This window comes from Porites lutea, chromosome 8 (assembly GCF_958299795.1).
Source record: "Porites lutea chromosome 8, jaPorLute2.1, whole genome shotgun sequence".
Classification (NCBI taxonomy): Eukaryota; Metazoa; Cnidaria; class Anthozoa; order Scleractinia; family Poritidae; genus Porites; species Porites lutea.
Window position 1 is genome coordinate 9,593,634 of NC_133208.1, and position 23,634 is coordinate 9,617,267.

Genomic DNA, 23,634 nt, shown 5'->3' on the forward strand with positions numbered 1-23,634 from the left:
GAAATACCTGTGTCTACAAATATTTTAAGACGGAATCCACTAGGAAATTGAGTAATTTTAATTCTCAATGTAAAAAAAACCTTGTACCAGAATAATTTAAAGCGTATTGCATTCTTTTTTAAACTTTTCAAGATGTAATAACACCAAAGAAAACTTCTTATGGGAGCCCGAGAAAACGAATGTCAAATTTCACAAAACATCATCTTTCACATGACATTTTCAGAATTTTACCTGTGTTTTCACAATTCTTGTGAAATTTGACATTTATTTTCTCGGGGTCCCATGAGAATTAGTCTTTGGTGTTGCTACAGAAAAATTATATCTATAGCCCTTGAAAAATGTAAACAAGAGTGCAGTACTGTTTAAATTATTCTGGTACAAGGTTTTTGTCCACTGAAAGTTGAAATTAGTCAATTTCCTGATGGATTCCGTCTTAATATCATTCTACCAGACCAGGCCTTTTCGAAGAATCATTTTCAGATCGAATTGGAATGATATCACTACTTCTTGTTTTTAATACTTTAAAAAATTCTTTTTTCTGAACCTGTGCAATGCTCGTCGCCTAGTAACTGCGAATAAATTACGTATAAACAGACTCAGCATCCGCTCCTTAAAAAATTATTTCGAAGTGTCAATGGCGTTGTTTGTGAATTGAAGTGTGTTGCTGAGGACTCATTTCTCCCTGCCTGTCTCCTTTCCTGCCGCTCCTCCATGTCACGCCCTGTTAAGAGAACCTACAGGACCTCATTAAACGTAAAACTGGAGAATAAATTAAAGTACATTCTGAGCAAGTCCTTATCCCTTGCTAAAAGGGTAGGGCATCAAACATAGTGGGAGGATCCCAGTTCCTAAAAAGAATTCTTCGGAAGTGAACTCCTCCCTCACCCCAAACGCGACAAAGAGAAAAAGAAACCCCCAGACAGGGTAAAGAAATTCCTGAACGAGTCTCGATTCCTCCCCCCTGGGACTTCTAATGATCCAGTGCTAAGGAGAGAACTGAGACACCATCATCGATCTAACTATGCACTATGTACTTTCCGATCGATCATGTTTGAAAGACAGAGTGCACATGGAGGAAATCACTGTAGTGGTTACTCTCTTATATACAGCATTTACATTGTTAAACGGCTCCACTGAGTCGCGGCTTACAACTGAAGGCCCGGCATCCTTCCTTTACAAGTATCGTGAAATCTTATATGGGTTTAGCGAAGAATAAGTTCTGTGGTCATTGAACAACATTTAAAGCAGCACTTTATCTAAAGACGAAAAGTTTTGTTTCGTTAGGACCGATGACTATTTGAAATTCTCTTATTTTCTGTGGTCATAGGGTCGTAACTTACAAACGTTTTCCCGCGACGCGCGATACCTTTGCAATATTGTTCTCTAATATAGGACGGAAGTGATTAAAGTAATTACTTAAAACACGTCAGACCTTTCTCTATTCTTGAAATTAAGCTTAAAGGATCAATGTGATGTTAACCTTATTAGACATCTGGGTAGATTACATCCAACACTGGCGGTATTTTCTGCTGAGGAGAACTTCCCTTTGTTCTTATGCTCAGCTCAAGTGAAGATCACTGTTTTGTTAATTATGAAGGGCTACGTAACAGCTTATTTTAATCTTACTATTTTTAAAGATTTTTTTTAATACTCGATTAAGTAATATTGATAGTTTCTAACAATAGCAAAAGAATACAAGTTCCGACTATAATTTTACTAAATAAAATTCTTTTTTCTTTGTTTTTGTTGTTGTTGTTTTACTTTTCTTTCACAGCTTCTGTCACTCTCTGGATCATCCTCTGCATTTCTAAGTCTCTCCAAATCACTGCTGTTCAATTATCAAACTTTTCCGCGGTTAGTTCAACCGGCTTCTTTTGTGGTATTGTGTCAGGGCTCGTCTAGTGACTTTCACTTTAACAATTCCTCCCCGCGCAAAAACAGAGTCGATTGTAGGCGTCTTAAATATAGGTTCTGCTATCGCAAATGGCAAATGCATAGCAAAATGTCTCCGCGAATTCTCTTCCGTGGTATATGTGATCTCTTCCCACGTTATACAAATTTATAGCTTGTATTGAAGACATTAAAGTTAGAAAATCGTAATTAAATACTCACAAATAACAACTAAGGCCATGTTTGCGAAGGAAGTACGCGTGAAATTAAATCAGGAGAAATTGAACTAAAGGTAACAGTAAAAGGGCTAAAAGAGAAAAAAAACTTCGCTCTCGCCAGTCTACAAAAGTATACTTCTTCTGCAGTGGAACCTGGCCTTACGCCTAACCACCCCGTCCTGGTACTACCATCTCGTTTGTCTGTTAGTTATTAAGACCATATTCTTTCGACCCTGATCACTGAGCCATTTTATTGTTTTGAAGACCCGGTTAAGGCGACCACCTCGTTATTACGACCAGGATTCTATGGCAAAACGTTAACGAGGTTCCTCTGTAGCATAAATCAAGCCGTTAGTATTGTGTTACATAGTCAACTATTCAACCACTGTACAAACAGGGGTACAGGAGAGTAATTTTTAAGCCCCGGTTGATCAAACATTTTCGTCCAATATTGTATTTGTCATGCACCAAGAAAGGGTGGCTACACGATCAAACATTTGTTTGTAATCGGCAAAATTTTGGATCAAAATATTTAAGTACTGTTTAAAAAACCATTAGGAGTGTACTGTCTGGTTTAAAAACTCGAGGGGAATCCAAGAAAATATCTGAGAAAACGTTGAAAAAATGAAATTGTTTTCACTTTCTGACCGCAGTCTTCTGACTTAAGGGCGCAGTCCGGTTAAAAGCATTACTTTTCGTTGATTTCTACCCTTTTTCTTAAATGTTTAGCCAAGAATTCATTCAATCAAAAAGTGACTCGATTAAGGTACAGTTCTTAATTCAATAATTATTTGGGAATTTTTAGATGATTTTTCGAATGTTTTTAATGTCTAAAATTAGTGGGGGGGGGGGGGGGGGGGAGATGTTTAAAATTTTGGAAAAATGGGAAAATATTGTTTTTGGGGGTTATTAATTATTAAAATATGAAGTGAATAATTAGTACACTATTAAAACCGGTCATGTCTCTATTTCCTTCCCAAATCAACATCATTTCCCCCAAAAAACGACTAGAATGCGCCCTAAAGCAGTTGCAATTTCCTTTTTTCCGGGCTCCAAGAGCCCACGCACAACTGGCCGAGTCATGAAAGAACAAAGAAAAGAGTTGTAGTAATAAAGGTAAGAACTTCTGCTGGGTGCTGGCCCGGGTGCTGGCTAAAGCGATCATGCAAGTGAACGGAGACCTGCTATCACATACGATATACTATCACATACGTGCTTACATACGATCATGATTGCACTTTCACTGCCGTGTAGTAAAATTCTAAGTGTAGTAGATAAAAGTCATCTGATTCATGGTGTAGTTTAACTGAGTCAAAATAAAATGAACTAAACAAGCTATGTGGAACGAAGGCTGACGAGTCTCTCAGAGTACCTTATGTTGGTAATTTAGAAGGGCATCGCCGAGACTGATGCCACCCTAACTGAGGGGAAACTTCTGGCGTATATCCTCTTACCTGGCTGACTTATGGTTGGTAAAGCTTCTACATTTGTAAGCATTCATAACTTATGCTTAAATGAGCGATCAAAAAGGGGACACCCTCGGGACCAAGGCAAGTGTCCCCTGATTGGAGGTTGGTTTGGGGTTTGTTGATAAATAACCAAAAAAGGTTTCTTTTCTTCTATTCTCCCTCTGAATCTGCTGCAGTCATTACCTCAAGTAGCTAGATTATGCCAAAAATCATTATCTCTGTGACGTTTTGTTTTGAATCCTACAAGTACGTACAGTACATCAATTTAAGTTAGATTGTTCATGTTTTGAAAGTTTTCGCCATTGTGACTAGTATACACCTTAACTTATCAACGATTTTAGTGGTCAGTCACTTTTTGAGTGCTAATGTGTCACCCGAATGGAGGTTGAGATCCTTTTCCGTCTCCCTTTAACAGAGGTAACAAATACAAAGATTATGTGTCGTAAATATTTTTGGAATTTTTTTTTTGTGAAAGTAAATTTTTCCGGGTCCAAATTTTGTGTCCCGTGAATGGAGGTGTCACTTGAATAGAGGTGTCCCAATGGAGAAGTTTTTCTGTAAAGTGTTTGAAGGAGAGAATCTGGGAACTGGTGTCTTTCATAATGGCGGTGGCTCTATTATCAAACGCTATGAAAATCTGGTGAAAACGAACATTGATAAACTTTAAAGGTTGATTTCCACTGACGCGTTTTTCGCTGCGCACGTTATAAACGCACGTAAATTCTCATCACGTAAATAAGATAGAGACAAGATAAAAAGTGCTGAGTTTAAACGAGAAGTTGAGCGAGGTTCAACTTTCACCAGCTTTTACGCTTCATGCATTGCATCTATTTCATTTGCGAACGTAAATTTTTCGCACCGTGTAAGCACGTAAAAATTAACGCGACACTGGAAACCAACCCTAACTGTTTTGTTTTATTTGTGATAGTGAATTAAAAAAGAGTTGAGAGAAAGAAGAAGGAAAACAGGCACCGAGCGGATTTGAACCACTGACCTCTGGTTTACTAGACCAGCGCTCTAACCAACTGAGCTACGGCGCCAAAATCATTATTTTAAATCATTATAAAATTTTGTGACTCATTAGTCGATGGTTTCCATAGAAACACAATACTTCCAACGCTAGTGAAGTGCGTGTCGACAGTCTAAATATTGTCACGGATGACTAAATTGTCAAACTGCGTTTATCAACAATGGAACACTACGCGTACTTTTGCCCGAGGGTTTATCTCTCTCAGGGGCCGACAAGACGTCCTTTATCGTATTATTTACTCTTTTTAACTAATGAATGGTTTAATTTATACAGCTTTATCTTGAACTCGGCATAAAGAATAATTTATTTTGCTTAAGAGCTCACGGGAGACAGATGATTGCGATTATAATGTTTTTCACGTCGTTTTTGCTTTGTTGCCTTTTCAGGGCGGCACTGTTTCTTCCGCAATCTGTCAGTCAAGCGTGAAAACAGAACTGCCGCGCGGTGCGATCAATGCTCGAAAACACCGACTGTGTTTAGCGAACAACCAAAATAGTTTAAGATTAGTGTTTTCGTTTCCATCTCCTGGAAATTTGCATTTTAAATGTCCTAATTTTCAGTGTTCAAAACGACCCGACGCTAAATTTCCATCGGGTGGATATTTGTGGATTTTTGAATCGTTCTCTGCTCGCGACGGAACTCAACGCTGTTACATGATCTGAAAAATATGGGCAATTTCCGACACTAATCCTTGGCGCTGGATTTTGAGCTAAGTTTTGCTGGCTAGGATAACATTAAACAGCTGTGCCAGAAGAAAAGAAAATTGAGTATCTTTCCGGGCGCAGTTGGAAAGGAAATTCGCTCAAATCGCTGCGTATGTCTAAAGAGCACTGAATATTGAGAAATTTCTTTTACGCAAAAATTGAAACTATTTTGATTTAAACGTTTTGCCACTGAAATTTTAAATATAGACGCTGATTTCGTATGCCATTTTGTCTGCGGCTTGGGAGACCGGAATTTATTATTATTATTTTCGACTTGAAATTGACAACGGCATCGACGCACGCGCGCAAATTGGTCACGCTTGATCAATTTTCGCGGCCTCGAACCCCACGTGGGCGTGCATTTGTCGGCTCGCAAACAGACTATTCCCACCTACCTTGCATTTGGTTGGCTCGGAAGTGGCTTGTGGCTGCGTGAAATTTGTGTTTGATCAACGGCAAGCCTGTCTGACGTTCGCTGCTGATATCGTTACCGATTGATGGAAGTACTTTGGCTATAGTAAAAAATAACTTATGAAGATTTTCAGTTCCAGATTTTAGAGCTTTTCCGCTTCTCTGGCCGAGTTTACCCGCAAGTGTTATCGATGTCACGGATTGTTGGCTGTGATAGTTTTTTCCGACGTCCTACGACTTTTGTTATCAGTTGAGTATGGAAAGCAGTGTCGAGCGGCCGATTTCTCCGAGCGATCGAAGCGAACCAGGGGAGAAACGATCTGGTGATTTCGAAGAGACGGTACCTCGTAAAAAGCGACGGAGATGCGGTGGTTGTGAACCATGTCTGAGAAAAGTAAATTGTGGGGAGTGCAGCAATTGTGTCAATAGGAAAACTGGTCATCAGATATGCAAGTTTCGTAAATGCATTGAACTTAAAAAGGTGCGAATTATGTGAACGAATGTATTGATTCACGCTCGAAACTAACAGTCCTCGCGCTTGCATTTGCGCTCACGGCTTATCAACCGTTAACTTTAAAACATTTAAGTAATAAATTCATTTTGTCTTTGCAGAAAACGACAACGGGCATCGCTACAAAGCGAGACGGTGTTCAGTTGCGACAGGGTATTAATGAGAGCGACGCGTCTGAAATCTTGCGTCGCGTGAGTAACGAGGAGCAAGATAAGGTAAGATATTTCTATATACGTGTAGCTTAAAATGATTCTATTCTGATTTAGGCAAGGGAGACTTTCATATGTAAACGAATAGGAGAGTTTTTGTTCCTCTGAGTTTGTGCGCGAGCAATTTATGCGAGCGTTGTTTGCTAATATCTTGTCTTTATTGTTGTGGTTTGGATTTTTTTTCTCGAAGCGCTTTGGCGACATCGTTGCAGAGAATGAAACTATCACGGATGGCGATTCTGGGGAATCTAAACCGCAAAGAGCAGATTCGCCTGCGATAATTGAGCAGAACGCCGTCGAAACTTCTCAGCTGCAGAACACAGAAATCAACGCATCTGACGAGCTCCCCAAAGACGTTCGTGTGAATATAACAGCAAGAGATGTCGTGCAGCCTTCCAGTGCAGTTGAACCGAGCGTTGAAAAGCTATTGACAACCAGCAAGCCATCGGCTTCCCGCGGTGAGAGCGATTTCGGACCCCCTTCTTGCAACTGCCCAGGTATTTACATATTTTTTTCTTCTTGTATTCTTATTCAAATCCAAAAGGTTTTATTTACTTCCAGCCGGCGTGAATATTCCATCCGCGACTGAGTCGAGTTCGACTAATTTGGTTGATCTCTTTTTTGGGGTGCCGCGAGCTCTATTTACTTTCGTTTCGGCTTTTGTGGATAGCGTGAGATACGAATGCCCAAGACGTGCTTTGTTTGAAGGTTTAAATAAACCTAATTGGGGATTAAGACGGGTTGCTTGGAATAAAATTTATTAAAGTGTACCCGAGCGGTACCAGCCCGAAATTTGTTGACATAAGCATGAAATTGAGAGCGGAAACCTTTGGGTTAGCCCACGGTGAAATTTATTAGTTTTGCACACGGAAAATTACCCTAAACGTTAAAGAGGTTTTCTTATCAAAATTTTCATCAGTATCTTGTTACGATAGAGATCACCGTTTGTTTATATGTGTCGCAACCACCCGTCAAAACAGCCGCTTGCGTATGTACACTACTGCGCCTTCAGCCATTCAGCGTCAAGTTTTTGTAGTAATTCCTAATCTGCCTAAACGACACACTCCTTTGAGCTTTCGCGAAAGTTTTTAATTCACGTTATCGGCCTAAATCATTAAATCATCAAAGACGCAACGTGAAATGAACCGGCGCAAAAAGGTGGAAAAGAAAACAAAGAGGCATACGTTACCCTTTGCTAATGGCTTCGAACGTGGAAGTTGTCGGTTTCACGGCCTATTGTTTGGTTTCTAAATGATTGATGAGTGCTCCACTCCACACGTCTCACGGCACACATTTGTCGAGACGCGTTCTCGATTTTTGAGGGCAACAATAGAAATTAACAGCTCCGAGGTGGAACCGAGTACACTAATTGGTTTATATCGTAAGAATCATGGTATCGAATTTTACCTAATCCTGGCAAAAGGTAAAGAAATGAAGAACCTTGATTTCGCGATATTAGAAGATTATGGAATAAGCCATCAAATGCAGAGAATAGAAACGACCGAAAGTAACTATTATTCGAACATGTACCCCAGTTGCAGACAACGTTGCGGCCACCTTCTCCAATGGGTTTATAACTGAAAAATGATGTATTATATTTCCCGAAGCCTTTTAATACCACGTTGTATTTCTGTAGTAAGAAGTCAGCGTACTTTGCAAGAATTTTGACATTTTCAAGTGTAAGATTTAAGAAAAAATAAAGGTATTTTGTTGACATGATGTTATATTTTGCTTGCCAGTTTTTGTACAAAGGTTTTTGAAAATTTTTTACAGAATCTCACCTTTTTGGTTTTCGTGGTCAGCAGTTATATTTTCACGTGCCTAGCAATAATTGCCCTATAGAAGCTCAAGCACTTTCTCTATGTAAACAACTGGAATATTAGGCAAATAGAGCTGCAGCTGACTAAAAGTGCAAAAGTGTGATTCTCTAGGCTCATAGGTAGTTGTCCAAGCAAAATTTATGGGCCTGCATTTTTTAGTGAACTGTGTGATGCATTACAAAAGATGTACTGAAGTGTCCATTATGCTTTGTAGCATTTTGCATCTCTTTCTTCAGGGTATTCAAAACAGCTTACTAAGTTTCTTGCATTTATTTTGGTACCTTCCTTCTTTTTATTTGATGCATTGAGGTTAAAGTAACTGCATTTTCATACTCCTTCACCTTCCTTTATGACTCTGAATTTTGTTTGTAATGGTGTTGCTACAGTAATTCTGCATTCCATGGGCAGCTGTGTTATCAGTTGTAATCTCCCTCATAATCACTTCCATGACTCCTATAACAGTTCCAATACACAGGTACACTTGTAGAGTAAAGTTTGAATCTGATCTCTGACTCCTTAAGGAGGTCAAACTGACTCAGTTGATTACTCTATGGTGTATTGATGTGGAGCTGCTGGGGTTGTCGGGGCTTCTTTAAAGCAATTTGCTATTTTGTAACAGCCATATTGGTGTACTTAAAACTATGAAATAGGTGGCCATGCATGTTGTTGTACGAAGCCAATCCTGTGGGTGGTTAACTCTTTCTGAGGAGGGTGGGGGGTCCTCAACAAAATTTTGGACAGAAAAGGTACCACTTTATACCTATTATTGGCAAATGTAACCCCTTTCAAATGGCGGTTTATGTTCTGTCTTTTAAATATCAATAAATCACTGAGCCAGAAAGTTTTCGTGTCTCTTAAACAGCTATAAAATCTGCCTGCCTGTTAGCCCTTTTAGATCCTTTCATAGTCTGCAATGACTGATTTCCCTACCATTTTCATTTACATCAAGTAGTGAAAAATCCTGAAGGCTGAACAAGGTACCCCTTTGTGGTGGAGCCTGATCCCCTTAGAGGACATTATAGGGAGTACCCCTCACCCCAGGATTCTTTCACTTCTTCATGTTACAGTAAACTGACAATACCACTTGTTATTCATTTCGTCACCATGTAAATAACATGTTCTGAATGGCTTTAGTTTCAGGGAAAGAAGATGGTCCTTATTACACTTACCTGGGAGCAGCACCAAACATGAGTACCCTTAGAGATGTCTTGGAACAAAGGTAAAGTGCTGAAATTGCACTGGGTCTGTGGCCAGATTTATTATGATTGCTAACACCCGCATTTATATAAGTGGGCCTCTTCATTGTAAAGGTTATAATCAACACAGGTGAAGATGCTCAAATTCTTTTATAAAAGTCAGCTACTTTTTGGCCTGTATGCAGTTCAAAAGGTTTTTTAAAAGTTCCTTTTCTGGGAAGGGTGTTTTGGCATATTTTATTACCATCATATTCATTTTATTTTTAAAGATGAATCACTTAATTAAGCAGCCATTTGTGTTGATCCAGATGGGTCAGTTCTAGAATGGGACTGAGATCATGGAGATGGGGAGTCTAGATGTGCTCCACTCAGGGGTCCTAATGCAGAGATGCCAACCTCTGGAGATCTAAAATCTGGAGACTCTCTTTTTTTCACTACACCCTGGAATTTTAACGGACCCCACCCCACGACAAAATGACCCAGCCCCCAATGGGAATTACTAAGGACATTATATGAAGTCTTACATGAGGTACATATTCGCAATCATTGTTTTGATGTCAGAAATAATCTTTGTCTGCAAATTATGTCAGCGACTAAATATGTACTGCGAGTAAGAAAAATTCAGGTTTTGAGCTAAAAATTGGCTAAATCTCAAACTAAGGTACAGAAAAGCTCAAAAGATGATTTTATCCGGGAGATATGGTCACCCGTACTGGAGAGTGGGAAATCGGTGCTGTATCCAGGAGAGTTGGCATGTATGCTAATGGGGTGAAGACAAGGGTCCTTGAGAAATTTCAAAATGTGGCCAAGACAAGACAAGACAAGAAGATTTATCTCATTCGGCTCCATTTACATGTAACACAGATTGAAAAAAAGAGACAAATAAATACATTTACATAAGCAAAGAATAAAAATTGTAGTCTCAAGATAAGGAGCGAGTTTAGATCATCCAAAATGGCAAAGGCTAATCCCTGGGGACGAGGTTGCTTGCTCTGCAAACTTGCAAGGCAAGCTTTGTTGTCTCAGCTATTTTCACAGTAAGAAAGATCCACTTTATTTGCCTTTGAAAATATATATGCAACTGAGAAATCGCAGGACCTTCTTTTAAGATGAAGATTTTGAAACGTTAATCTCTTTCTTCAAATATCCCTTTTTCATTACCAGATTCTCTATCAAAGGCTCAGCCCTGAGAATTGAATTGGTGAGTATTGACAGTCAACACTTAAATAACGCAATATGGTTCACTTGCGGTTGTCAAACAGGGGATATATGTATTTATTTCTTTGATACCATTTTGTCAAGCTTGTATTTGATTAATGCAAAAGCACTGAGTCACTGCCTTAAGGCAAGACATTGATTCAAGATATGAAACAATTCATGTCAAGAAATTAAACTGCGAGACGTTTTTATTTACAATATAAATGTTTTAAATCTGTTTAATTTTTTAGATTGGTTATACTGGTAAAGAAGGAAAGAACCACCTTGGTTGTCCAATTGCAAGATGGGTGAGTGACCTCTTTGATGACTGTCAACTTAATTTTTTTTTCTGCTGCAAAAATCAACGAAAAGAAACTAGTTTTAGTAGCAGGCTTCATTAGGTAATTGTCGGGCTAAAGGTGCGTAAATCTATTCATTAAACAACAAAAATAGAAAGCCAAAGACATTGAAAGCGTCGACCAAAAGTTGCATGCCGTATTTTTGGGGTTGTTTTTTTTTCAGGTATTAAAATGTTGCTTTTTTGTTTGATTTCTTTCTTTTATTAAGTGTTAATTGATACTTAAAATAACGGACCATTTGTTTTAGAAGGTTAAAAGATCCATAACGGCCACGAGACGAGACACATAAAATACGTCCGTAATAGCAAATTGTGACCAACGTTTTGTCCTAGGGAATCCATTTCCAGAAAAAATGAAGACTTCAATATGAGGAGAGTTCTTCAAGCCTTCCTACTTCGAGTCACTAGCCAGCCTTTGCCCCGCCCGCCCCACCCCCAATTTTTTTCAATGATCCGAGCACAGAGAACGTGTATGGCCACTTTGCTAATTCCAATAAACTCTTTATCGTTGGTTTTTGTTATTAATCAGGTTATTCGTCGTTCCGGTAAGGAAGAGAAGATATTGGTCCTGGCGAAAAAGCGAGTTGATCACGTTTGTGAAACGTCCCTGATTGTAACTAACATAGTGTTATGGGAAGGTGTTAACCAGGCGAGAGCGGATAACTTGTATAAGCACCTTAGCACTGTTCTACCACAACATGGTGTTCCTACTGCCAGACGATGCGGAATAAACGAGACGTAAGAATACATACTTTATATACAGAAACAATTTCGGAAAGCACACAAATTAGAACTGATGAAATTCTCGTTCGTTTGTTGATTCCTTGAAATACTTGGAAGACGGAAGACCTGAGTTCAAGTCGCGCTGCATTTGTGTTTCCGGATTTGTGTGAATAGTCCATTTCCCAGTTGCCTCAAGCCTCTGTTTCAAAGCGAGGCTAAGTGCGAAGCCATTGATACAAAAATGAGTTTTTATTCTCATGCGGGGAAACTAACTCATTTTCACAACAAAGGTTTTGCAATTTGCCTCGTTTTGAAAGAGAGAGTTTTTGGACTGAATTGGAAATTGCTTAATTCAACTCCTCTGTAATGCTTTTAAAGGTTGTTTTTATTTTCCACTTGTCAATAATTATTAATTTGAGTGCCTGTAAACTAGATAGCTAGAGCAGCTTAGTGCACTTCCACTCACCAAAGGATTTACCATTTTTATTGCACTGCAGCAAATCATGTGCCTGTCAGGGGACAAGTGATGATACTTGTGGTGCGTCCTTTTCTTTTGGCTGCTCCTGGAGCATGTTTTATAATGGTTGCAAGTTTACTCGTAGCAAATCTCCGCGCAAGTTTAAATTACTTGATCCTTCCAAGGTAGGTTATTATTTAACTTGCACTGCACTAACTTCTCTTTAAGGGCCCTTTCTCTGATCATTTGTGGGAATTAGAAAACATTTTTATACTCTTGATATGAACTCAATGTCATAAAACACGTACACGCGGCTACATTGCATGTCCCCAACTCCTAAAATAAGTAGATTTACAGTTAAGTTTTGAAGTTTGTGCCGAAGACGAAAGCAACCTCGCTAAGCTCATGCGCAAATGTTTTTTGTACGCCTTGAAAGAGGGTAAATCATTTCTTCCCGCTAAATCAGCTGTTGTGATAATTTTCCTTTTGCTTTTTTGTGTTCATAGGAGGAAGAATTAGAAACAGTAATGCAAAACTTAGCGACTGACTTATCCTTTGCGTACGAGAAGATTGCTCCAGAGGCCTTTAACAACCAGGTGAGATAGCAGATAGTTAAAGACGGCTCAATATCCAGGTCATTTAATACGACTGAAGCTTACTGATCCGGTTTATGTGGCTTGAATATCCTCAAAATGGTATTTATCCATCGAAACGGAGGCTAACTGTTTGCAAGGTTAATCCTGCGTACACTGTAGTTTCTTACTGGTTATGGATAGAGATTTATCTGCCCTGGGTTTCAGAGACTTGTTTAGCGGTTTCCCTTCATTCTGTCAAGTCTTTATCGCCGCTCTTAGCTTAGCCGAGCCCGAAATATTCCACCGAAATTTAAAAAACTTGTGGTAAGCAGGGTAACATGTGTCCACTAGGTTGCCATGTCGTCGCACCTTTGTAACAACCAGATATGAAAGGCTGTATCGAGGCTGGGCCAAGACTCAAGAAGATCTCCGATTCTGAGTGTTATTTTATTCAACGTCTTCGTTAGCAATGGTCATTACCATTTTAATACTAAAATTCAGGTATAACCGTGACTTAATAGAACTTCGTGAAACGGGTCTTTGGTCAAGAGCTCTATAGCTCTTGCTCTGGTCCATCGGTGCAAGAATGATTACCGTAAATCATTAGTCGCCATAAGTCGGGAATTTCTTGTGATGCAAGTTAAAGGTGACGCGTTTCTTCTTTTTTGTTTGTGTGTTTCTTTATATGAACTTTGCGTGCCTCTTTGTCAGGTCAAACAAGAAAAGGAAGGACTCGAGTGCCGCATTGGAAATGGCGAGAAGCGACCATTTTCAGGGGTCACCTGTTGTGTGGACTTTTGTGCGCATAGCCACAAGGATCAGCGTAACATGGATGGCGGAGCGACACTGGTAAACACAATCTTTAGTTTTATTTTTATCTTTTGTTTTCAAGGCTGTATCCGGTTCGGATGATTTGCCATCTTTAAAGTCCGTAGTGTTAAAATTTTGACGTAAACATTAGATTTACTTTTGAGCATGACATTTATGTTTGGTAGGTGCTAAAGGATGCAAACATCAAACAATAACCAAAAGTGCAAAATCCCTAGCCACCTGCAGGCCCAGTTTGTTCAAACGTTGGATAATGCTATCCATCGGATAAATCACTATCTCGTGGATATTAAAGTATTGGGGAAACCAATTGCACTATTCACTACTGGATAGTAATTTATCATGCAGTGGATAGCGCTATCCACCTTTTGAACAACTGGGGCCTAGTCTTATTTGACAATGTCATGCAAAGATGGAGTTGTGCGTAATAACCGTTTTCTTTTTGACAGGTTTGCACCATCCTGAAGCCAGATTCTGAGAACTCAGAAGATGAACAACTCCACGTTCTGCCGTTATATCGCTTACTGGACAAAAATGGAAACCCTGTGAAACCTAATTATGTCATGCCTAGCCACTTTCTTGACCCTCCTGTGGGGGTATCACCTGGTTACTCAACTGTGAATGGACAGGAAAACTCTCCAAAACACCCGGCTAACAAGGCAGTGAAAAACCAGGAACACCGTAGAGAAGAACGAAAAGAAGTGTTTCACGATATAAACAACAATCAGACTTTTGTCCCTTTGGATGGGCGTCACATCCCACATGGACATGCGCAATCGGTACATGGCTTTCCCACTTCTGTCATCCACCATCACCCAGCTTCCAACCACGTGATGAGCAACTGTTACAATGGACGGTACCCCCCTCAAGGTTCCTCATTATTTCAGTACCATCCTCATCTTGGCAATAACTACGTTTTGAATCACTGTCATGCGCCAGAAGTTCACTGGGTTGACGAGAACCACATTCCCTATTTGTACCGCAATCCCGGACACTTAAATTACTTTCAAAGTTCGGCGCTTGGTTACGTTGACGAAAGAAAGGTTCCATTTGTATCCGGGCCTTGGAACTGTCGAATACCGTTCGATAAATCCGTTAGTATGAGCAGCTCATCGACAAACCGTGTCACGGAATACGCTAAACCAAAGACTGTGATTCATCACTTCAACGGTGCCTCTCGGGAAATGGGGAGAACGTCACAAATCAAATGGGTGGATGACAAAGAGGTCCCGCTCATGAGAGCATCGGGTATTGCATCTTTTGACGAAAATGGGAATGTGAAAGAAGAAGCGGTAAATCGTAAAAATGAGAAAGATCTGTTCAATTTTGAGCAGGCGAAAAGATCTTTCAGGATTGAAGAAGATATGGGAGGAGTAGCAATCGCTCTTGGCCATGGGTCGTTGCTTATTGAGGTTGCTAAGAAAGAGTTGCATGCCACGACTCCTTTAAAGAAGCCCAAACGGCAGGATCCTACACGCATTAGCCTTGTATTTTATCAACATAAGCACATGAACCTCACGCTTCACGGCCTTAATGAATGGGAACAGAAAGTGGCAAAGAAGAAAATGGAGGAAGAGGCTGTCAATATGGAGTCTGATCCCGCTGAAAAAGATGCTTTTGCCTTTCAACCAAACGTTGAAGAACGAGAAGTAGGATACTTAGACATGCTGGCAGAAACAGCTCTGTCAAGAGCGGACAATGAACCTGGCATCGTAAATAGCTACGTTTCTAAAGCGGGTCATTATTCTGTCCAGTCCCCATCGATGAATGGCAACTCTATAAGGCCAGGTAGCGTCAGTGAAACCTCAGTTAATCGAACCTTTAGTTTATCAGATCACCATCCTTCCACCCCGATACAACTAGGCAACTCAGGAATGAATTTTGTAGGTGGAAATTACCCATCTAAAGGTCTTCCAAGTAATAATGTGGAAGAAAACAGATCGATTGGTGTTAACGGAGAAGTTACCACTGGATGGTCTTTGGGAGGAAATGATCAAAATAAACATTTTCATCTGTCTCCAAAGGCGAGACGTCCAGACCATTTGTTGATGCCCTCTTTTGACGGTTCTCAAAACAATGACTTGTCCCCAACTACGAGAAATCAGACTTGGGGATCTTCTCCCCATGTTCATCACAGCGGTGGTGGACTCAAAAACCCCAGTTTGTCTAGTAGTTTCTCAAGAGTCAGTAGCAAGGTAGATGCAGATCATGTCTCATCTGGTGCAAATTCCAGTTTGAATCGTGTAGAGTTGTCATCATTACAAGACGAAGGACTGAAATGTTTGTCTTTTTCGAACGGAATGATTCCTAATAAAGTTACCAACACTGAGGCGTCTGTAGTAAAGTCACGCGATGAACGAGGAAGTACTAGCTCTAATTTCAGTGTTTTGAGACTTTTAGGAGGTGAAAATATCAAGGAGAACAAGTCCAATACCGCTTCAGCATCATACAGGATAAGTAACATCCTTGGAGATGAGAGATCTTTGTCAAGGCCGCCGCCCGGTGAAAGCATTGTTGAGAGACCTTCGCATTCCATTACACGTGAAAAAGATCGTGGTGGCCCTGTGATGTATTCCAATCCTTCAGAGCCGTCAATGCAACTTTCCGCTTCCCCGAGAATTCCATTTTTACCGCCATTCCCACTCTCTCCAGGAGAAGGTAACAAGCTTAGCAGTGGTCCAGAGAGGTCTTACCTAGACCTTTCGATGGCGGCCAATCGCTTGTTCGGCGGCTACAGTCCATACAAATTTGGTGTACCTTTCCCGACGTTTCCAAGCTTTTACATGCCTCCTTTTCATCCACTTTTCGCTACCAGAAACGGCCTTTCATCAAATCTTGCTCTTGTAAATTCGCAGAACTATTTGTCATCTTTTATGGATTCTGCAAAGCGGATAGGTAGCACGAATGGAATAGACCATGCATCGCTAACAACCATCTCAACTGCCACACGGACTGGAGTAAGTTATCCTATTGACACGCTTATTACTGTAGCTCCTTACACACAAACATGTGTCACAGGCCACTACCAGAACTGGCTCTGATATGCCACAGGATGCTTTTTTAATGAAGCTGCCGGGATTTCACACTTGTATGAAGGCCCAGAGCTTAGCATTAGCCCCGCGTAGAACGCACAGAGAAAAAGGAGCCTGCTTTTCTGGAGCATTGTTTAGAAAGTTTGGGATTTTGCAAGGGAAGATTTGTGTTGAATCGCAAAGACAGGTTCTTATTTTCAATGGGGTTTCGTTCATAGCCTTGCATTTTTAGCGTTCTGTGTATTGCACAGTACCAAAAGAGCAGGTTTAGGATATATCTTGATATTTTAAGTAATCCTCTCATACTTTATAGTTCCAGATAGCTCTATTTTGGGCTATTTTGTCACATTAGTTCACGCTAGTTTTGGCTGTTCAGTTAGAAGAAAGAACGAATTTGATATAAAATGCAAATGTGGTTCTTGTTAATTTATGAGAAGTACGAAGATCAATCAAGACATGACTGGAAAGTTATAGAGAAGTAAGACGTCTGCAAATCTTTTATGCCGGATATAGCGGCTTTTCTAGATTAATAAGTCCAGATATTCGAACTAGGATTTAGCCCTCAAACTAAAGGGACTGGTATTTGGGAATGTTTCGAACTATTTTATGAACCTTCTTTTCGCTGAATTAATTGTTTCTTCAGTGTTAGTTCGTGTGACTACTTTCAGGTTCTTATAATGAATGGCCAAAATGTAGCACGATACCATTTTTTTTTTTCGACTTTGCTTGTCGTATCTATGTATGTTTAAATGCTATAATCGATGTGATTAGTATAAGAAGACTACAAGCGTTGTACAGTTAAGTGCCTTTTTACTTTGAAATTATATCATAGAATACATCTTCAAAACGCAAACAATTAAGTACTAGATGAAATCGCGACTGAGAGTTAAAAATTAGCCAAAATTTACGTAGAAGAGGCCTTTCGTTGGCATAAAAACGGCAAACAAAATTCCAATTCATACGAGTTTGGTGTATAGTATTGCAGTCAAGTTACTCCTATTTGTTCTTATAAATTTTATGATACAATATTATGATATTTATATATCAATGCAGTTTTTGGAAGTGTGTAACTGCAAAAGTTGGATGTATAAGATTTAAACCTACTCAGAAAGCATTACTTTTTTTGATGTCTTACCAATTGCCTTGTGGCATATTCATTTAAACTTCCTTGAATGGTCAGCAGTGTTAACATACTGTCAACATTATCGCAGAAAAGTACATATGTACTTATGAAGTCATTTAGTCGTCGAAGCATAGCCCTCCCTGGTCAGACTAGTATTTCTTCCACACACGAAAACCAACGTGCTCGATTGAATAACGACACTTAAGCACTTATTAAAACTTCTAACCACCTTGTACAACACAAAAGAGAGTATACATGTACTAGGAAAGTACTGCCCAGTGGCTTTCCTTTGAACAATCACGTCTTTTATGCGCCAAATTTAAAGCTAAAATCACTTACACGACTTGACAATGGTGTAAGCTAGTGTAGGAGAAGGGATTGGACGTTGCCTGTGGCATCATGAAGTGAAATCTGATTTGTCACTCAATATATAGTCAGTGTCAATTAACTCTGAATTTATTGAATACTCTTTTAATAATTTATTTAAGCCTCAATGAGAGATTATTCCCAAGCTATCAGCCCTTAACTTTCTCTTAATCGGTACAACATCTTGTCAGTAGAATGTTAGAATATTATAACTCTTTTCACGTGAACTCTTTAGTATTGCAGTATATTTGGGGATTTGTTGAGACTTGAGAAGAGAATTGTTATCTCAATTTTGGGGCTTAAATCAATTGGAATTTTTAGTTTCAATATAAAAAAATATTTGGAGACATAGAAATGTTATGAAATATTCATTTTATTTGGATATATTGGCGTGTACAAAGTCACACAGCCTCATTGATTGTACGATCAATCGATTTTAATTCAGAATGTTTTTTAGAAAATCACTGTTTCAGTTAGGGCAGATAAACCATCTCTCTACTGAGGGATTGATGTAATTAGAGTGAATTGGAGAAAAGAAAACATGTAATGGCTGTTATTTTATTCGCTTGTTATGTGTGCTTATTGTGCTAACGGAAACCATATCCTTGGAGACCCAGGGAATAAGCGCCCATCCTAAAGGCAGAAAAAGCTAAGAAGCGCCCACCCCACCCTACCTTCCTCCCACTCCCATTCAAACTCAAATAAGCGACCACCCCTACCCCACGCCCAAAAAATTGAATAAGTACTAATAAGAGACTTCCCCGAAGACGGAGTTTTCTTCAGAGTATTTTACCGGAACCTTGCCTTGTTACATCTTCGAGTTTTGTTATTACCATTTATTATTTTGTAGCAAAATAAACATGCTACACTTGCTGAAAATGCTGAAAATTTAATAAGCGCCCAGCCTCGAAAAGGCGCCCACCTCGAATAAACGCCCACTCTCAAGGTCCAAAAATTTAATAAGCGCCCAGGGCGGTTAATCGAATAAATACGGTAATCTGCGATGATTGTTGCTGTCAAAGCTTTCGAGAGGTCGAGCAATATCAAAGCAGTAACTATCTTGTTGTCCATTCCTTCCAATATGGCATCCGTAGAATGAATACTGAGAGCTTCAGCAGATTTCCAGTTTGGTGAGATGACGACCGGTTGTTATTCGTTAGGTAAGAACTAAATTGGTTTAGCGCTATCTTTTCGCAGATCTTGGAGGCAACGGCTAAGAAATATAAAGAGCGGTTGTTAGATGCCACCTCATCATCACCCTTTTTTGAGAGGAATTACTTCCGCTTTCTTAGACGCAGCAGGGAAGGTAGACGTGAGTAGAGAACAGTTGATGATCTTCGTAAGCGGACCCAGGATGACGGGGAGGCAATCTTTGATTATGCGAGCGTGGACTTTGTCAGGACAAAGGGAATTGTTTAAGGCCGCCTAGGCGGCGGAGTAGGGGCAGGGGGGCAGGGGGACGGCGTAGCTCCCCCCCCGCCACGTTTTGGTGCCGAAAAACGCATTTACCGATGTATCTGACAATATCTGTGTTGTCAGCGACTTCAGAGCCACAAATCGATTACGGACACACTAAACACTGTGGATATTGCTTGTGCCAATGAACAACGTAAAGCGCATTTTGGAAAATTTGAGTTGGGGTATGCGTATGGCTTAGTAGAAGATGAGCCCCCCACATTTCAAAACGCTCCGCCGCCTCTGAAGGGTATCTTTGTGAGCCCGATTATGTAGGGAGCGGGTGATAAGTCATTTGCGCTCCCAATTAAAACGTGAGTTGTCGTCTTTGCGAGGCTCTTTATAAGGATGGTGATAGTAATCTTTGGAAGTCCGATCATAAGGCCAGAGTGTATAATGTAGGCCTGATTGTAAAGTGAATGGGTATCTTTGTGAGCCCGATATTGCAGTGACTGTCATGGGGTGTTTGCGTAAGCCTCTCAGACTTAGGGAAAGTCTATTCTAACCCCCTTTTTAGTGGGGAAGGGTCCTTGGATCAGGTTTCTAGATGCTATTCTCATTAAGTTAGGCGTTGAGGATCTCTGTGAACTTTGGACATAAGAGTGCGTTTTGTGGGAGTTAAGATCTGATTGACGAAATTGATATCTTGCTGGGAGCTCTAATTTAAAAAAAAATTTTTTTTCATTTACATGCAATGCAGCACGTGATACATTTCTACCTGAGAGTGATTACTGTTAGTGAGAAGTATTTTCGGCGTTTCCCTAATTTTGAGAGGAATTGTTTTTTGTTGCATGTGCTTGTTGCTGCCAAGCTTTTACTGTAATCTGTTTGCGTATTTGTAGGACGATAATGACGTGTGAATGATTGTTGTTTATTTGGAGTATTAAAACCTAGAAGTAGTCGTCATTACCTCAGCGGAGGGGTTTCGTGGTTCCAAGGACTATTTGATAATTTTGTCTCACTCTCGGGTCCTGAGAGATGAGTCCGCAAGCGATTTGTCAAATATGGCATTCCTTTGTTGTCTTGACTTCTACGTCGGTCTGTGGTAGACATCTTCTCTAGGCCTGGGTCGGGGGAATCGTCTTAGGTCAATTTTCGGTCTTTGCTTACCCCTCCTCAGTTCCGTTTTTTTGAGCTGGTTGATGTTGTGGGATCCTCTTTCAGTGCAGCAAACGACCGCGGGATGAAAGATCCAATAGATGTGGTCAGATCGAACCCCCGCCCAGGACCTAGGGGAGATAACCAATATCGAGAGCGCTTTGCGAATGAATGAATGAATGATAACTTTATTTATACATGGTTTTAACAAAAAATAGATCAGTCTTACTATAGAAATTAATTAAAAATCTTTATAATTGGTTTACGTATGTACCACGCGGGAGTACTGATGAGCAAATCAACTATGGATGCTTCTCTTAGCGACATCTAGAGAATTTGGTTTACGTACTTCCTCGGGAGGATTGTTCCATTGAAGAGCAGCACTCTAAGAAAAACTACGATTGAGGTAGTCAGTTCTTGGTTTCGGAAGCAACAGTTTGCCCTTCGTGTCGCAGCGGTTATAATTCGAGATTTTCGGGGCAAACAAATTGCCCATCGCTGGAACATCTTTTCCAAGCTACTCAATTGATCGCTGACGAACCTTTCGTTGAGGTATCCGCACAAGCTTCGCAACAGCCCAGCCCTAATCTTGACCGAAATGTTAATTTGAAACGAAAAAGACAATGTAAAATATGGCGATTTTCCTGACCAAAGCCAGTCATTTCGCTTTTTTGCTCGCTCGAGCCATTGTTGCAAATTTCGCAGGGTACCGAAACACACTACGTCATCATTGAACCGATCTGGCCGCGAACTAAGCCGTGTACTACTTTATTTATACGAGCAGTTCGCGTCTTACGTAAGCCGTACTCGTGTAAATGGTTCATTTCGCGTCTTATGTAAGCCGTGGCTAGAGAAAACTGCGGCTTATTTTCTCTCGTACACCTCGTGAAACGGCCCTATTAAATCATAGCTTCTCAACAGAGAAACGTTAGGTTTTTATCCATTTATTTCTTTTTTTACAAATGAATACAACGTTATGGTTAAGGAAATAAAAACTTATTTGGAACATTCAAGACGACCTTGATTTTCACTCAGTAGTTCTCTCTCGAGTATTTATCACGTGAGCAGGTGCGAACAGAGTGTCCCTTTCACGATTTACTGTTGAGCTAAAACGTCACGTTGATTTTTCTCAAGTCAAATGTTTAAATTTCAAGTTGGATGTTGTGATCTACATTTTTGGCGCGGGTGGAACACCATAGGTCGCACATGTAACACGTGAGAAGGTGCAACGCACGGGCGCAATGTTAGCCCGAAGCATGCATCACCTTACTGTACACTTGATACACTATAACTCCTCTAAATTCGGGCATAATTGGTGGCACAGAGGATCACTTTGTCTAATACATTCATTTTTTATAAAGGAATGTTGTTTTCTGGCCCAGCCCGAATGTTCTTATTTTTCTGTCCATTTTAGGAATTATTCTTAATTATAAATTATAGCTTATGGCATTTCCGCGTTAGAACAACATGGGGTTTGGACGCACCAAGAAACATCACAGGTTAGTCCTCGAAAGGGACAGACTTAAAAAGCAAACTTCTGAAACACTAAGCAGTATTGACCGTTATATTCTTCAGAGGTCTATTGATCACAACGTGAAAAAAGGGTGAAGGAATTCATCAAAACCCACGAAAAGAAACTTAAAATTGTGGTTTCAATTACCCGTGTTGTTGCCGTTCAGTGAAATGAATAATTTTCTTCGCTTTAATATTATCTGTAGATAAAGTACAATTTATGTTTTTATCTTTAAGTTGAAAACATCAATTGTACTTTATCTACAGATTTTCAAACACAAAATTGAATCCTTTTCAAATTCTCAGCCTCGGTTTTATTCTTAAATTCCCTGCTAGCAGAGAGGTCTCTCACGACGAGGCAGACTTCTGCTAGCAGGGAAATTCTTAAAATATTCTTAAAATCTTCACGTCGCAAATTTCAGCCCCAATATTCTTATAACATATATTCTTATAGCGGTAAAATAGTGCAATAACGTTATTAATAAAGATATTCACGTTTATAAAGAGCCGTCGTTCCACCAGAATAAACCTTGACTCGTCCACGCGACATACGCTTTCTTGTTTTCCCGTTAAAAACACCAGCGTGTGCTAGCATGGCTTAATGCACGTGCTACTCAATTGTTTATCTCTCGGAATTCAGACTATATAATGGGGAGCACGTGAAAACAAGGGTCAGACCGTGAATGACAGTCAGAATAGCAACGCACAGATGGGAGGATCAATCTTAAGATACACACTGCTTTGGTTAAATTAATTGTCATTTTCTTTTTTTCTTGTCAAATGAAAGGATTTATACTCTTTGGTACCCTTCATGACACGTTAACGAGTCTATTTTATTAAGCGTGTTCAGCTAGTTAGTTACGTGCGAGGCAGTGTAACCTTGAATGATCGCTGATGTTTGAAAATGACCAATCGCAAACTAGCTTTTATTAGAACAACTTTTCTCTTTGCGAGCCCACTAGAGCAATAAAATCTCGTCAGATAAAAAAAGATACGGCCAAAGAAGAACTATATTTGAAGTAATATATCAAACATGAGATGCAGTGTTTCATCACCAGATGAAACACCGAGAAGAGAGTTGAAAATACGACGCGCAGCGGAGTATTTTTGACGAACTTCGAGGTGTTTCATCTGGTGATGAAACACTGTGTGGAATGTTTGATATTTCTTCTCAAACGAAATCATTTTTGAAGGAGAAATTAAGGATGCAAATACTAAGCAGTGTTTCATCCGATTTCTAAACACTCATTAAACATTAATTTCCTTTGTATTTTCTTAATGAATTATTAATGAGTTTGAGAAAGATTTATCTCACATTTTCACCTCCCCTTGTATACGGTTTGTAGAAGCAGAACAAAGTTTTAAGTTCCTCGTAAATGGTTGAATACATTAAATTATCGAATGAATGTGTAACTCTATTCTCCTAACCCGTCCAACAGGACTTCAGGTTTA

At 39.8% G+C, this 23,634-nt stretch overlaps 1 protein-coding gene and 1 non-coding gene across 2 annotated transcripts; one reads left to right on the forward strand and one right to left on the reverse strand.

Annotated features, from left to right (window-relative positions):
* Positions 1-4,543: 4,543 nt before the first annotated feature.
* Trnat-agu (transfer RNA threonine (anticodon AGU)) lies at positions 4,544-4,617 on the reverse strand. The gene has a single exon. It is a non-coding gene; the product is annotated as a tRNA-Thr (tRNA).
* A 1,040-nt stretch (positions 4,618-5,657) lies between these two features.
* Positions 5,658-18,678, forward strand: LOC140945078 (uncharacterized). Its single transcript, XM_073394146.1, has 11 exons — positions 5,658-6,203; positions 6,335-6,448; positions 6,633-6,939; positions 9,397-9,481; positions 10,623-10,659; positions 10,907-10,963; positions 11,543-11,751; positions 12,234-12,378; positions 12,700-12,789; positions 13,480-13,617; positions 14,046-18,678. Exons 1-11 carry the CDS (start codon positions 5,979-5,981, stop codon positions 16,635-16,637), a joined length of 3,999 nt encoding a protein of 1,332 aa, XP_073250247.1. The 5' UTR covers positions 5,658-5,978; the 3' UTR covers positions 16,638-18,678.
* Positions 18,679-23,634: the final 4,956 nt, after the last annotated feature.

What these genes read in the sequence shown, in the direction of transcription:
- LOC140945078 (XM_073394146.1), top strand. Translation starts at nt 5,979, where the DNA reads ATGGAAAGCAGTGTCGAGCGGCCGATTTCTCCGAGCGATCGAAGCGAA. An exon ending in CCCTTCTTGCAACTGCCCAG is followed by an intron (nt 6,940 to 9,396) that starts GTATTTACATAT and finishes GAATGGCTTTAG; the next exon opens with TTTCAGGGAAAGAAGATGGT. An exon ending in GTTGTCCAATTGCAAGATGG is followed by an intron (nt 10,964 to 11,542) that starts GTGAGTGACCTC and finishes GTTATTAATCAG; the next exon opens with GTTATTCGTCGTTCCGGTAA.